Here is a 16,029-nt window from a genome sequence, read left to right as displayed (position 1 = left end):
GGACAGGAACCAGAGTCCAGCAAGACAAGCCACGGCAGTCCCGCGTGGGAGCTCTGGCTCCACCATGATTCTTTCCAACCCATGTGATACATATGGCTAAAGCCTAGAATATCAATAATATCAAGGGTAAATAGCAAAGCTGTGGTAGCTAAAGATATTTGTCATTGAATAACTGTGGAAAAAGCACCATGAGATGTTGTTGGGCCCTGGCGACTCACGCCTGTCATCCTAGCTACTCAGGAGGCTGAGCTCTGTGGATCAATGTTCAAAACCAGCCCAGGCAGGAAAGTCCATGAGACTCTTATCTCCAATTTATCAGCAAAAAGCCAGAAGTGGAGCTGTGGCTGCTAGCCTTGAGACAAAAAGTTAAAGGACAACCAGTCCTAGAGTTCAAGCTCCAGGACCAGCATGCACACACGCACACACACACACATACCCATCACTAGATGAGTATTAGGGACAGAGGGTCAGAGCTAACGAAAAGCTCCCATGGAGACTGGAGGGCCTTCGTGGATATCTGAACTGACCTATGGTTGTAAACCATTCTCTGAAAGCCATCTCGCTGAGTAGTATGTCCTTCAACAATCTCTGTGCATTCTGGACTTGAAGACTTAGATGGTTTCATTTTTAATGCCAAATCCACTAGAAAGGGGCAGACTTGACAATTTTTTGAGCATCTGAATGTATTCCAAAGCTGAGATTGTAAAGGCTGTGAAGGAGAGGCTTGTTTACTTCTTGGTACATCTGGGTGTCTGCTTTCAAGGTCATTCAGGGAAATGTATGACAAGTGGTGGAAACATATTAACTTCTAACAAGTCCTAGCCATGCACACACATTATTCAGTGCATCTAATTATCATAGGAACTTCAAGACTCATACCTTTCTGTAGAAATTGTTTGCCCTAAGGTGTAGTCTTTTCACATCACCTACTTCAGTCTCTCCACCTAAAAGTGGAAAATGCTAATAGCTTCTTTTCTGTGTCTTGTTGTTTTATTTTGTTAATAAGGCTAAATAACAAATGATGACTGAACATTCTTTAAGTTTGTTGACTGCAGTGTCTTTGATGTTTAGATGGGCTCTGAATGTAGACTGGGTTCTGGCATGTTCCTTGTGAAATGTTTCTTTCTGCTCTAACCTGGTTCAGTAATTATTTCTCCTTTGAATTTATTTCCCCACGGCTTCCTGCTGTGTACTAGTTGTATACCCTTGACCTTGTGCTCTGAAACTTTCTTCCCCTTGGACAGTCCTGCAAAGGAAAAGGGGTGTAGGATGGAGCTGTGGTGCCTGCTTCTTTAAGAGTAGCTGCTAGTTCATAGCTAATACAGAGCTCATACATTCTTCAGTGAAAACTGCTTTTTTCTTGGGTTGAGCTGTTATAGCTAATTCCAGAAGATGCTCCTGAGAGAGGCAGAAACTGTTCATAAGAGAAGCTAAATAATTCCATGAGAAACATTATTAGCCTTCTGTGGGCTCAGTTTCCACCTCTGTCAGTGCCCAAGTGCTGAGCCTTGAAACTAAGTTCACGGCATCCCTGGGAACAAGGCCCTTTGGGGATACAAGTGGAGCGACCGCATAGCTTTCAACGCAATCACCACTCTCCCTCTGAAAAACCTATGATAGTAAATATGCTCGCATACTCTTTGTGAATGCCCCTTCTGTAAAGATGGCTCTGGGATCCCCATCTAGAGTCTACCTTTGGTAGAAACAAGCAGCTTCCTTCCTGGAAAGAGCATTCCTGAAAAACTGGGCTCAGAAGTTGAATTGAATCATTTATCAAAGTGGATGGCAGTTCAGATTCAACCCCTAAAGGAGCAGATCTCTGTTGGGGGTGGCCACCCACAGCTGCCTGTGGAGGGAGTTTCTCCACAGCTGCAGATGCTACTCTACCCTGTAGTTTAGCAGCTTGTAGAAGGGAAATGTGAGTCTGCTCCAGGCAGGATTAGACCACCAAGCTCTGACCACCACTGTCTGCTTTATATGCAAGATCTGACTCTCAAGGAGCTAAAATCAAAGGGGTTAGCACAGGTCAAAAGATAAAGTAAGCAGAAAAATAGTGGAGCCCCAAATTCCCGAGTTCACAGTACTAATTAATTGACACTTCTTTTAATTGCAAAACACTAACTCTAATTTATAAACCTTGTGCTGTGATTGCTTTTGGTGCTTCTTTCTTAAAATGGCTTAAATGAAATACTGGGTATTTTTCATACTCGAAACATAATCAATAACAACAACAGGAAGTTCTTGGGACTATCAAAAAACTTAGAAACACATCCCTAAGTGCTTACTCTTTTTTTTTTAATGCCAATCCAGGAGCTGAATGCAGGCCTTGGGTGGTGTCCTTGACCTTTACTGCTCAAGGTTAGCACTCTACAATTGAGCCTCAGCTCCACTCCCAGGCTCTGGAGATAGGGGTCTCACGGACTATCCTTCTCAAGCTGGCTTTGATACATGATGCTTAGATCTCAGCCTTCTGAGTAGCTGGGATTCCAGGCATGAGCCACTGGTGTCCAGCTAAGTACTTACTCTTTAGAACAGATACTCTTGCTGAAATTCATACCATTTTTAATGTTATCTGAAGAATGGGAATGGGAATAGACTCAAAAAGGAGAATAGAAAATTCAGAGAGGAACAAATGAAGAATCTGAGCTACCCAAGTTCATGAATGCTAAGAAAACATCTAGTCCAGCCCCTCTACTTTGCTGGCTTACCTGCTCCAGGTCTCAAGGCTAACTGGAAACAGAATACCCTGAATTGAGCTCAAATGACATGTTAGCTGTTTACGCTCCCTAATCTGATGTGTTAAAAGTGCAACAAATTCTTAGGTAACTTGTCTGAAGCCACATGACTGGCAAATGGCAGTCATTCAAAGACAGGCTTTCCACTCCCCTTCCCTCCTCGTTGTCATCAGACATGAGGCTAGTTAGCCTTGCTCTGGTTGTTATACGGGTCACCGCATACAAAGCTCTTAGCAGCACACTGTAAGTCCTTAATACATTAATAATACTAGGAATAGCGGCTGACATGTATGGGAAAGACAGTAAGTTAGATTGCAACCCCAGCATATACAAATTGACTTCATCTCTTATCTCCTCCACCCATTTAGAAACCCAGTTTCCTTCAAAAGAAGACGTGGCCGAATCCCCCCTGTCCCGTCCCCGGCCACATCTTGTCTTGTAGTAGGAGACTAAGTTCCCTGGGGACCAGAGAACCCAGACCTGGTGGAGGGCTTGCACAGGATGCAGAGACGGACCCCGTGTGTCCACTCTTGCGTGATTGCAGCTTCACCTTAGTGTGCCAACTTGCTAGAAGGCCAGACGTGACCCAAAGGCAGCAGTAACTACGGTGGCCAACTCCGGGGCGCAGCCCCAGAGGAACTGGGGTTGGGGACAGAATAAAGCCAGCACTGGGCGCTTTCCACACGCTACTCACTTCAGGGAACCCGTCCTTCTCGGGGCCCACCGGGCACACACTTGAATAACCGGCTCTCCCGCCACCCCCCTTGCCCCCGAGTCGGGGGTGGAGAGTGGCCAAGTCCGTCCCTTCCCCATTAGAAAGGCGCTGGCCTCGGCGGCGTCCCGCTGACCCCCTCTGCTCGCCCTCCGCAGGCTGGGCGGCCCCGGCACCTTCAGGACCATGCAGCGCCGGCACACCACCCTGAGGGAGAAGGGCCGCCGCCAGGCCACGCGGGGCCCGGCCTACATGTTCAACGAGAAGGGCACCAGCCTGACGCCGGAGGAGGAGCGCTTCCTGGACTCGGCCGAGTACGGCAACATCCCGGTGGTCAGGAAGATGCTGGAGGAGTCCAAGACGCTCAACTTCAACTGCGTGGACTACATGGGGCAGAACGCGCTGCAGCTGGCCGTGGGCAACGAGCACCTGGAGGTGACCGAGCTGCTGCTCAAGAAGGAGAACCTGGCGCGCGTGGGCGACGCGCTGCTGCTGGCCATCAGCAAGGGCTACGTGCGCATCGTCGAGGCCATCCTGGGCCACCCGGCCTTCGCGCAGGGCCGGCGCCTGGCGCTCAGCCCGCTCGAGCAGGAGCTGCGCGACGACGACTTCTACGCCTACGACGAGGACGGCACGCGCTTCTCGCACGACATCACGCCCATCATCCTGGCGGCGCACTGCCAGGAGTACGAGATCGTGCACATCCTGCTGCGGCGCGGCGCGCGCATCGAGCGCCCGCACGACTACTTCTGCAAGTGCGCGCAGTGCGCCGAGCGCCAGCGCCGCGACGCCTTCAGCCACTCGCGCTCGCGCATGAACGCCTACAAGGGCCTGGCCAGCGCCGCCTACCTGTCGCTGTCCAGCGAGGACCCCGTGCTCACCGCGCTGGAGCTCAGCAACGAGCTGGCCAGGCTGGCCAACATCGAGACCGAGTTCAAGGTAACGCACGCGCGCGGGGCCTGGAGGGAGCCGGGAGGGGGCGTGCCCGAGGCGAGAGGGGCGTGCCCGGGACTGGAGGGGGCGTGCCTGGAGCGAGGAGGGGCGTGCCCGGGTCGGAGGGGGCGTGCCTGGAGCGAGGAGGGGCGTGCCCGGGACTGGAGGGGGCGTGCCAGGAGCGAGGAGGGGCGTGCCCGGGACTGGAGGGGGCGTGCCTGGAGCGAGGAGGGGCGTGCCCGGGACTGGAGGGGCGTGCCCAGACAGGAGGGGGCACGCCTGGGCCGGAGAGGGCAAGGCTACAACTGCTAAGTGTGGCCAGGATCTGGCATTCCACAAACCTTGTGGTACAAGATGAGATGTGGTGGCTCAGCTCTGCCCGCCTCCCCGCGGAGCTGAGGGAGGACTCAGCTCTGCCCCCATCTCAGGGAGGACTCTGCTCTGCCCCCATCTCAGGGAGGACTCTGCTCTGCCCCCCCATCTCAGGGAGGACTCAGCTCTGTCCCCATCTCAGGGAGGACTCTGCTCTGCCCCCATCTCAGGGAGGACTCTGCTCTGCCCCCATCTCAGGGAGGACTCTGCTCTGCCCCCCCATCTCAGGGAGGACTCTGCTCTGTCCCCATCTCAGGGAGGACTCTGCTCTGCCCCCATCTCAGGGAGGACTCTGCTCTGCCCCCCCCCACCTCCGAGGTTGTGTGGTTTTGACTTGCCTCCCCGAGCTCTCGCTCTGAGCGCTGTTGGCAGGCTTCAGGACACAATGTGTGTGTGAGACAGGGTCTCACTGGGCAGCTCAGGCCAGCCTCTGCCTCCTCCTCAGGGCTGGGTTACAGGTGTGAACTACCCGGCCTTTCTTCCACACAGCAAGCCACTGCCAGTGTCCTGTCAATGGACCTCAAAGGCAGCACAAAGAAGGGAAAATAACAGTGTCTGCAGCCAGGCACGGGCAGCTCACACCTGTCATCCTCGCTACTCACGAGCTGGAAATCTCAGGCCTGCAGGTCAGAGCCAACCTGAGTAGACAAATCCCAGAGTCTTATCTCTAAATAACCAGCAAAAAATCTCGACCTGGAGGTTTGGCTCAAATGGCAGACCATCAACCATGAGTGAAATAAAACAGACAAGTGAGAGCTCAAGGGCAAGTTAAAACCCAGAACAAAAAGAAAAAGAACCGTCCCTCTAGAGTTAGCTACATCATGCCAGTACAGGAGCCCACCTCTACCTCCCAAGGCCAGCCCAAAGAGTGGAGGTGCAGCTCCACAGCCATTAGTCAAGAGTCATCCTGTGTCTTTCTGCCCACTGACACTGCTGCTGGGAAACTGGGACCCAGTGTGAGAAATTCTTTTAACATAGTATTTAATTGTAAAATCAAACATTTATAGTTGATGCTTACTATATGCCAAGCATTAATTACCTTGCCTATGTGATCTTATTTAACTTCTTCAACAACCATGATTACGTACAAAGCCAGCGATAGGGGGAGTGGCCAGCTGCTAAGTAGCAAACTTGTTCTAGACACCCAGAAACCAGAATCCACTCTTCAGTCATTCCAGCAAACAAGCGCCCAGAGCCTTGTGCTTGGACTGAGCTGCTAAGCTTGACTTGCTTGTATCTAAGTGACAATGGGGCTCTTCACTGCAGAAAAGTGCCTGAGAGAACAGGAACTACACCTAAGCTAATTATTTCTCATTCTCTCATTTGATCAGAGACCACTGCGGTCTAAATGTCATGCAACACTCAAAGATGTGTCACACACAGAGATGGCAATCAAACTGAGAAAAGATTTCACCTACAAGTAAAAAGTACATTGCTCAAACAAGGTGTCAGTTTGTGAGCTGTTCCCAAATGGGACCAAGGATGAGTACCACCACAGAGAAAGGGGGGAGGCATCCCTGAGAGCCATTTCATTCAGGGAGGTCTCACAGAAGTAAATCGAACAGGACTGGGTCTTACTGCACAGGAGGACTGGGATGTGTGGGAAAAGCAAAGTCCTGGAGGCATCTCGATGCAGCAAGGTGAGAAGATCCCAGAGCAGGGAGAAAAGCAGCTCCCTGTGACCAGAAGCACAGACTTGCTACGGAAAAGATGAGCTGGAGCACACCTCAGAGGGCTGGTCAGGTCAGGCTGTGCGCTTCGAGTGTTATACTGCAGGAAATGGAGGTCCACTAGAAGTCTGTGATTAAGGAATTAGATGTGATGAAAGCTAGAGGTCTGGAAATGCATCTGGCTGGTAGACAAGATGGATGAGAGGATTTGGTGAGACTCATGTGAGGGAGAGTTCAGATGTGCATCCGTGAGACCGTGAGTGAGGAGTGGATCAGCTAGGCTTGCAGGAGGATTAAGAAAAGTACCAGTGAGAGATACCTGATCTTGCAGTTAAGCTTATTTTATTCCATCTGGCCCTCCAAGTTGGGCCCCTCCCTGACCTGGAGCTACTTCCATAATTCCTGCAGTGTCCAAGGCCTCACCTAGAAACTTGGGGGATGGAGCTGGGGGAGATTATCCAAAGAACTTCCCCATATTTTAGCTGTTCACCTTTTCTTTCCTTATTTCACTCACCTACTAACCTCACCGGAGGCTAAGGATTTTCCTGATGAAGATTAGGAATTTTGTGTGTTCACAAGTCTTCAGACATAGACTATGTGGAAGAAATTGCTAAATCCACGAACACAGATAATTCTGGTAAAAAAAAAAATGCCTTTAGGACCAGATTATCTAATTATCTCACATCTGCCATCCTAAATAAATTTTGATAGACTAGTATTTATAAATACATCTGAGTCATTTGTTTCCTTTAGTAAAACCTTAATCCCACATACTTTGTATACATAATAAAACACTACTACTAACCTAGTGACAAATCCTTTCTCTAATGCAATAATTTACTCAGACTCAGAGACAAAGACGTTTGCTGGCTATTAACATCACTCTAGTTACCTTCGTTTGAAATGTCTTTTAGATTGCCAACAAATGGTGTGTTATAAATTAGCATAACTGTTCCTTTAGAACTTTATTACTTATTCAACTATCATTGCCTGTGTATTCCCTGACATTATAAATCTCAGGGAGACGCTTAGCAGGAAAGAAGTCAAACTGTAATAAAAGAATAATGCGCAAGCAGGTGGATGCTCCAATGCACTCTTGATGAATCTGATTTAGTTCTAAGGGACCACGTATTGTTGCCTGTGTAATCACATGTTATAGACAGCCTGACATCATCAACTATGTAAAAAGCTATGGAATCTCATTGGAAATGTGTCATCCTCCACTTCCTTTCAAACACTCATTTTGGAGTGACTCTTTCTGACTAGGGAACAAAACTCATAACAAGCTTGAATTCCACTGCCTGCGTCATTTTTTTGTGAGTTATTTTATTACTAAAATAGAGGCAAGTCATTGACAAGAAGGGTAGCCCATGTCAAGTTTCCAGGAAATTGTAGCTGTAGTCACGTGGCTCCTAGCAAGCCACTCTTTTTGGTTGGAAAATTATATATCTGCTCAAGAATTTCTTTATGTCTCTCTAATCTTCTTGGATCAGTAGTGATTTCCCAGTACCTTAAATGGTACCCCTACCGTAAACTAGTAAGCATTCCAGATGTACTTGATAAAGAGAATGAAGGACACTCTAGAAGGGCAATCGTTTCAGCTGATGGTTTATAGATTTAAGAGAGGTGTTTGATGGAAATGGTAAAATTGAAGAGCTCTGAGAAGGACTCCAGCAGGGAAAGGGGCTAAAGCGCATGTGTTAAATAACTGAGGGCCAGCATATGATACATGGTGCTTCTCAGTCTTACTTAAAATGGAGCTTGGGAGAACTGTCAGTATTGACAGTTACATTTGGCTAACCAGATCATCTATTCTCTAGGAACTACAGAAAGGGAATACTGGTGTGAGCTGGACTACTCAAAGTCCCTCATCCAGCGGAGTAATAGTCTCTCCTTCTGTAGGGGCATCTGGAGTAGCTCCGCTGGCTTACAGATCCTGCCACCTAGAGCACAGTAAGGCCTCTGCAGCTCTGCTGAATCCGTCTGTTTGGTTTTCTTAATGGGTCACCCTGATAGAATGACGCAGGGTCCCTCTTAATCCACTGATGTCTTCCTAGTCAAATTCCTTAGCAGGGTATCTGTGTATGCTGATGATCTGTAGTAGTGATGTTGCAAGTGATTAGAGAGTCAATCTTTCCTCTAACTCCTCAGAGTTATGGTGGCAGCTATGCCCCAGTGGGGACATGAAGCAAGAGTGACAGGAGAATACTATGAGTCAAGTTAGGGCGTGGGAAGAAAGAAAGCAGGATATAGTGCAGTTACCTTTCTTGCATGCTCACACGCTTTAGTTTAAAGCCTCCAATACTCGCATGTTAAGGAGCTGTGGAAGCCCAGCCAGCAGTGTATCACCATTATTTAACATCAGCTTGTTCTGAAAACCAGCCAAGCTGCTTACGAGAAGGCCCTTCCTGTTGACAAGGAGCCAGCACAGGGGTTGTGATTTGCTCTTTGGTCACAGCAATTTATTCTTCCAGACCTCAGAGGGGATGAGTGTGGGTACCCAGCTGAACTGGTGGCTTATCTTGCTTCAAGTGTTAATGACCTGTTTGTCAATAGACTGTTAACCAAATATATTATGAAAAATAGATGATGAATTATGGATCAATGTTTGTGCTGTCATTTTCAGACCCATTTTACAAAACCCTCTGGGTCTAAAATACTACAGATTAAAATTGCAAATAGTGATAAAGCAGACCAATTTGCCACCTGCTATGATTCTAGTGTGATCCCATTGTGGAAGGTAAAGATGTTGAGGTGATGGTTTGTGATCTGCTTGCAAACTTCTCACAATGGAAGAGACAGAAGAGGAGGAGGAGTGGCTGCGTTTGTGGCTCTGAGAGCTCAGAGTGCATTTGAACCGTGGCCATCTGGAGCCAGGGAGGCAGGAAGCTGAGTAAAGGCCCATGCCAGGCAGGAGGATTCGCTGCTTGCCTTGCTCTAGAATTTCTATCCGTTTATCACATGCTTTGTATATCCTTAGGATGGGTAAATGTTATGAACTAACACCCTAGTTTAATGCATTTCCTTGAAGGTTGAAAGCTTGCTGGTAGTATAAACAAATATCTGCTTAACATGTGGGAAACGATTTAAAAATTGTCTCCTTTTTCATTGGGAAAGAGCTTTTAAGGAGTGAAGGCTGCAGGTGTTGAAAGGGTGTCTTGTGGGTGGCCTATGTGGGTATGAAGCAGCTGGGAACAGGGAACACTTGCTAGTGCCTGTCTAGCAGAGGTGAGTTCTAACTTCAGGACTGCCAAAACAAAAAGAAACATGGCGGAAAGGTCCTCAGCGCTCGTGTTTATATCATCACCAGAACCTTCATCTGCTGTGTCACTCTCTCCCTGTGCTTGAACATCCAAAGATAAACAAGAGGAAAGGCTGCAGAATTCAGCTGATGGGCCAGTGCCTCACGAGGCATGTGCAGATGAGGTGTGGTCTAGGAATGCTCAAGTGTGTGCAGTCTGAGCATGTGTGTCTGGTCACAGGTCCCCAAAGGTGAGAGCAGTATCTAGGGACTGGCTCAGGAAATGAGATGAAGATAACTCTGCCCAAGGTTCCTTTGGTCTTTTCTATTTTGCTGTCTGCATGTCTGGATGAGCACGTTGACCAGAGCATCATTACTGACTCATCATTAGAAAATTAGCTAATTAATGTGTGCTTTAATGGCAATTTCTCATTAGATCACAAATAATGCTTAAAATTAAATGATGTTGCTCTTCTAGCTTTGTGCCAAGAGAATCAGCCTCTGAAATATAGAGAGACCGTGTACATTGGGTAATAGGTATTTGAGAAGGATAAAGGAAGCCATTTTACTAAAAGAAGACAAGGGCAAGGTCCTGTGAACACCCAGTGCACCATGTCTTCATAGCTGGAGGGCAGAGCCATGGCTTTGGCTCTGGAATCAGACTGGTCTGGGTTCCAGAACCTACCAACCATGTGATCCTGGACATCGATTAGAAGTTAACTTTCCTGTTGACAATAATGGAGGGGGAGAGGATGAGATTAGATACTTCAGTTGTAAATAGTCCAAACTAGACTGTCAGCTTCCCCACCCAGATATTTTTTATTACCTTAATCTGCTCAGCTCTGTAAGTCACACCATGATCCACTGAGTTGCTAATAACTTTATACACTTCATCCTAGTTAACCTCTAGTGTCCTGATACATGCTAAGTGTTCAGTATGCATTGTTTCAGTAACTAAATAAATGATCCAGAACTACTGGCTCACATTTGTAATCCTAGCTACTGGGAAGGCAGAGATGAGGAGGACGAAAGTTCAAGGCCAGCTCAGGCAAACTAGTTCCAGAGATTCTATCTCAGCCAATCAAAGAATCTGGGAGTAGTAGCATTCCCCTGTCGCCACAGCTCCCTGGGAACAAAAGTGAGATGGCAGTCCAGGTTGGCCTAGATGTAAGCACACTGAGAAGTAATGAAAGAAAAACGGGCTGGGGTGTTTCCTAGCAAGTGTCAGGATGTGAGTTCAAACCCCAGTATTGCCTAATGTGAATGGATTTATAAATAGTGACCCCTCAGGACATGAACCTGCAATGCCCTGCAGAGAGCCTCGTCATAATAAACATAACTGAAGTATGTTTTCATCCGAGAGCTTAAGAGGACAGTCCTTCTGGTTTCTCCATGCCCACTGGATCAGCACCATAGTTCTCCTTCCAATGAATGCATCTTAACTCTCAGCGTCTTCTCTATTTAGAGGGTCTTCCTGATTCGGGCTAAGATCTCGCCCCTTCAGCAGTGCGTTCCAGAACAAGGAAAAGTCTAGGCTGCACATGATAAAAAAAAAAAAATAAGCCAAGGGTATATTTTCCAATTGGAAAAATGCAGACCACTAAAACCAAATAAACTAAGAGTACTGCTAAAATATTACTATGAAAAGAAGCGACATGGGCTGGGAAGATAGAGAAGCAGAAGAGGAGGGAGGAAACAGGCAGACAGAGCTCCTGCCAAACGCAGACAGAGATTATGTTTTGAAAAATATCTGTATGGAAAAGATTCATCACTACACACACAAAAAAAATGGGAAAAATCATTTCCTATACAAGTGCAACTATCAGTCTGAAATATCAGAGATACAGAGAAAATGGAGACAGTGCTACAAAAAAATTAGCCAGTGAGTAGTGGCACAAATTAAACTAAATGGAAATGCAAGGGGTTTTTGTTCCTCTGAAAAAAAGAAGCCACCATGCTGTCTGAATTCATCATAGTTGTAGGGTGGCATTAGCCAAGTATGGTGCACACCGTGTCAGCATGGAGGCCCAACGTTGTGTTAAGAGCAAAGCCATCCTGAGACTCAATTTGGAAAGAATTCATCAGGATGGTGACAGAGGCACAGGGCTAATAGGCTCAAGGAATGTCAGAAGTAGATGAACCCTAGTTATAGGGTTAGCTGGAAATTCAGCATTTGTACAAGAATTACTTACTAAGAATCTAGTCTAAGTCACAGGCTCTGGGTTAGGTGTGATGATAAAGTAATAAATGAAGTACACAAAGCTCCTGCCCTCAAGCAGCTTATTATCTACTGGAGGAGAGGAGAAATCTTCATATTGTCATAAAAATAAACTCAGCATTGCAAACTATAAAGGGAAGTTTTAAGAGAGCCAACTTAGTGGAACACTGAATCTGTGCATGAGGGAGCCTGCATTAACGTGTTTAAAGATTTCTCAGAGAAGGCAATGTTTGAGTGGGACCCAAGAGGAGCACACAATGAAGAGTGAGAAAGAGGGTCCCAGGCATAGAAAAGCTTGATGTAACAGCCCGCTGTGGCGGAAGAGGCTCGCTCTGAGAAATGTTGCTGTCTTGGTGTAGATCTGTGGTAGGGAAGCAGTAACAGGTGATAAGTCCTGATAAGAATCTTGGCCAAGGATTTACCTGCCTTATTCACATAAAAAGTTGGGCTTTGTTCTAAGGGGAATGCAGGGAAATTGCAAGCTTTCAACAAGAACGTGGGTGAGTCATCTCTGCAGTTTAGAAAACGTCCAATCTGCTTTCCGGAGGAAATGGGTCAGAGAGGATAAGAACAGAAGGTACTGGAAGATTTCTGCAGGTGAACAAGGTCCTTCCTAGAAGGAGTGAACAGTATCTGGGTCCAGAAGGCCCAGGCTTCTCAGAGCATCATCGCAGATGGAGTCACGGCACAGTCAGAGGATGTGACCTTCTGGAGCGCTCTGTGATGAGTACCCCTAGTCCCGATTCTCCCATCTTGGGGCTCTTTTGGTGTGTCACAATGATGAACTGGGCAGTGGAGAGGCACAGGGAGAGAAGGAAGCAAAGCAGAGTCAGCTCTGCAACTTCTCCCCCTTGTCAGACATCCAGGGAAGCAGGAAGAGGGCAGGACGGTGATGTGGATCCCAGTGTGTCCTGGTAGAACTGTGTGCCACAGCTGGCCACACGGCTCACTGCAAGGCGCTGGCGGCACAGTGCCCCACTGGTCATCCCAGGATGGAAAGGATCCAACAGGATTTCCATCTTTCCACTGCATTTTCTAGACTTGGCTTCATGGAGCGAGTAGAAAATGATTGAATCTTATCACTCATTGGGTCAAACTGGAGCTCACAGAGACGTAAGCACGGCGTAGACCTCTCCCATCTTCTGCCTCTTTCCTTACAGTTTGAGCTTTGGAAATGGCTAGCCAAAAGGGCAGTAAGTGCAGGAAAGACCTTTCAGGGCACCAAAAATCCTCCTTTTGGACACACAATTGAATACAGTGTGTGTACTGATCTCCTAGTGCTGCCATACAAATTAGTAAAGTCTTGATGAATTAGGACAACATAATTTCTCCAAATCACAGTACTGGGAGCTAAACTCCAAAGTCAAGGTATTAGCAGCATCTTGCACCCTCTGAAGGTTCTCAGCAAAGACTCTTCCTTGCCTTTTGCTAATGTCTGATACTTTGTCACCAATCCTGTGCTGCTGACATATCATTCAAATCTCTTCTATTGTCATGACAACTTCCTTGTGTATTTCAGTCTCTTCTCTTCCTATAAGGACATCAGTCTTTCAGGATTAAAGCCTCCCCACCACACACACACACACACACACATATGCACGCACTCACACATGCACACACACACACACTCTAATAGGACTTCATAATTAATTATAACTACTATCTAATTACCAAATAAGGTCATATCCTTCAATCTCAGGAAGGACTGGAGTAGAAGACACTATCCAAGCTAGTACATGGGAGGAAGGACCAGGTTGAGATGAACTGGAGAAAGCTGATACCAAGAATCAGGCAGAGCCTCACAGTCGAGCTGGAGAGAAAGCCAGAATCCAGTTATTCTGGGAAGCCAAAGACAGTGCTAAGCTAGCAGACCAGGCTAGAGCAGAGAGAAAAAACGAATGGTGCATTTTGTTGACCAAAGCACAAATCTGAGGAGACATAGGAGAATTCCCCAAAGGTGTGTATGTACGTGTGGATGGTGTGTTTGTGTCTGGTGCTGAAAGAGGCAGAGAAGGAAAGGTAGAAAGGGCCACTGACAAAAGCACCGGCAGGAAACCTAGCCTGGCAGGCCCTCCCCTCTTGCTATGAGAAAGGCCTGTTTCAGCATTAGACTTGGGCCTAAGGCAAATAAAATGACTCATTATAGACTTTTCGGAGAACACAAAAGAGCAGGGGGAACAAAACACTAGAATCTTACCATCTAAGAATAATTCGTATTTTGTTATTTTTCTGCCTGGAGTTTCCGCTGTCCCTGGGTGACAACCCTTTGGTTAATACTACGCTCAGCTGGTGAATCCAATCACTGTATTTTTGTTTCTCTCTCCCACTTTCCCCCGACTCTCCACTCCCACAGAAGCACCCACCTCTGTGTATTCAGATACGGAGGGATGTAGCGTCATCAAAATCCTGTCATCTCTTCCTTTGTGGAGTTTACATCCTAGTGGAGACTTCTAGAAAGCATGCCGCCGATTTGTGCGTGCTTGCTTATAAAGTGTGTACAAGGAGGCATGGAGTACAGCTCTGGTCATTCTCACTCTGTCACGCAACACTGTTTTCTATGGCCTCTCTGTGTTGCTGGGTGTAAACCTGGTCCATTGCTCCTGTCTACTGTCCACTGGCTAGTATTCCACTCCCTGCAGCTACTCTTTTTATTCAAGCCCATAGCCCGAGCCACCTGGATTGTCTTTAACTTGCACAGTGAGCCTGCAAAGAACATCCCTGTGCCCTACCCCCGTATGTTTCTCTTTATAAATATAGTGTTCCAGATCCAGGAAGAAATTTCCATGGTTAATTTCACCAATCACAACAAGCTGCTCACAGAAGCCCTGACCACATCTAAGCTCCCTTCCCCAGGGCCTTGCTTTGTCATCTACTGCTGTCACTACATACTGTCCTGCTTCTTCATGCTGGCCAGCATGAAGAATGTAGTCACTTTAACTTGCACCTCTCCAGCTGCTAGTAAGGCTGAGCACTCCATATATTGTTTAGCAATATGAGTTTCTCCTTCCTGTGAATCGCCTCTTCTAGCTTCCTTCACCCAGGGCTTCTGTCCTGAAATAGTTTTACATTTTCTTGCACGATTTCCTTACATATTCTAGACAGTCATTCCCTATTTCAGACACTGTTTCAGACAGACTTCTCACAGTCTGTCACTTATCTGTGTAGGGGTGAAAAGAATATAATATCTTTTTCTTCTATCACAGAGTCATGGCTGGCAGTCCCATAACAAAAAAAAAAAAATAGGTTACTAAGAGAAAGGCATGTGAGAAAACTTCATTTAACAAAGTTCTATATGACACAGGAGCCTTTAGAAATAAAAAAGCCAAATACCCAGGAAACAGTCTATTTTTATGCTTAGTTTCAACGACAGCAGGGTAAAAAATATAATGGGACAAAAATATGTGATAATAGATAGTCCCACTCGAGGTCATGAAGATGTTCTCCTCTCTCACTCGCTCCCTTTCACTACTTTCCTAGACTTCCTCATCAAGTTTAAGTCTTTAGTCTAATGGAGTTTGCTTTGTATGTAGAACAAGTGTCTCTCCGTCTTTGCTTTTCTCCATGTGATTAGTGCCCAGTGTCATCTATTTTCCCTCTTCATCTGCAATGACACCTTCATTACCCACCTGTTCCCAAATGTGCACGCTTCTGTCCTGGGCTTTCCAGTCTACCCCAGTGTTCGGTCTCCTGATACTTCACCCATTCCTCCACAGTTATATTCCTAGGGCTGAGTATTCCTAGACCACTGCTGAGTAAGAAAATCTAGCTCCTGTTGTATTCTGTGTAAAGATTGGTTGTCTTAACCCTGAGATACCACCTTACCCCAGTCAGAATGTCCCACATCCATAAGTCAGCCAACGACAAATGCTGGAGGGGATGTGGAGAAAGAGGAACCCTATTACGCTGCTGGTGGGAATGTACACTTATACAACCACTTTGGAAAGCAGTCTGGAGGGTCCTTAGAAAGCTAAAGATTGACCTCCCTTATGACCCAGTCATACCACTTCTAGGCATCTACCCTGAACAACAGAACCAATATACAAGGATACATGCACCTCCATGTTTATTGCAGCACTGTTCACAATAGCTAGGATATGGAAACAACCCAGATGCCCCACCACAGATGAATGGATCCAAAAATTGTGGTA

The 16,029-nt window shown here is 46.8% G+C and overlaps 1 protein-coding gene across 5 annotated transcripts in view; it reads left to right on the top strand.

Moving 5' to 3' along the window:
* The first annotated feature begins 3,623 nt into the window (after nt 1-3,623).
* The window catches only part of Trpc7 (transient receptor potential cation channel, subfamily C, member 7), a 104,886-nt gene continuing 92,480 nt past the window's right edge, over nt 3,624-16,029 (top strand). For 4 of the 5 annotated variants that reach the window (XM_013016042.1, XM_013016041.1, XM_013016038.1 and 1 more), the window contains exon 1: nt 3,624-4,386. In XM_013016042.1, the coding sequence (XP_012871496.1) occupies nt 3,634-4,386 (753 nt within the window). In that variant the 5' untranslated portion in view covers nt 3,624-3,633. The remainder of the gene's footprint in view (nt 4,387-16,029) is intronic. The other variant, XM_013016039.1, reaches the window with a different exon arrangement.

This window comes from Dipodomys ordii, unplaced genomic scaffold, assembly GCF_000151885.1.
Source record: "Dipodomys ordii isolate 6190 unplaced genomic scaffold, Dord_2.0 Scaffold29, whole genome shotgun sequence".
Lineage (NCBI taxonomy): Eukaryota > Metazoa > Chordata > Mammalia > Rodentia > Heteromyidae > Dipodomys > Dipodomys ordii.
Note: the sequence above shows the minus strand (reverse complement) of the source record. Positions and strands in the feature narration are given on the sequence as shown.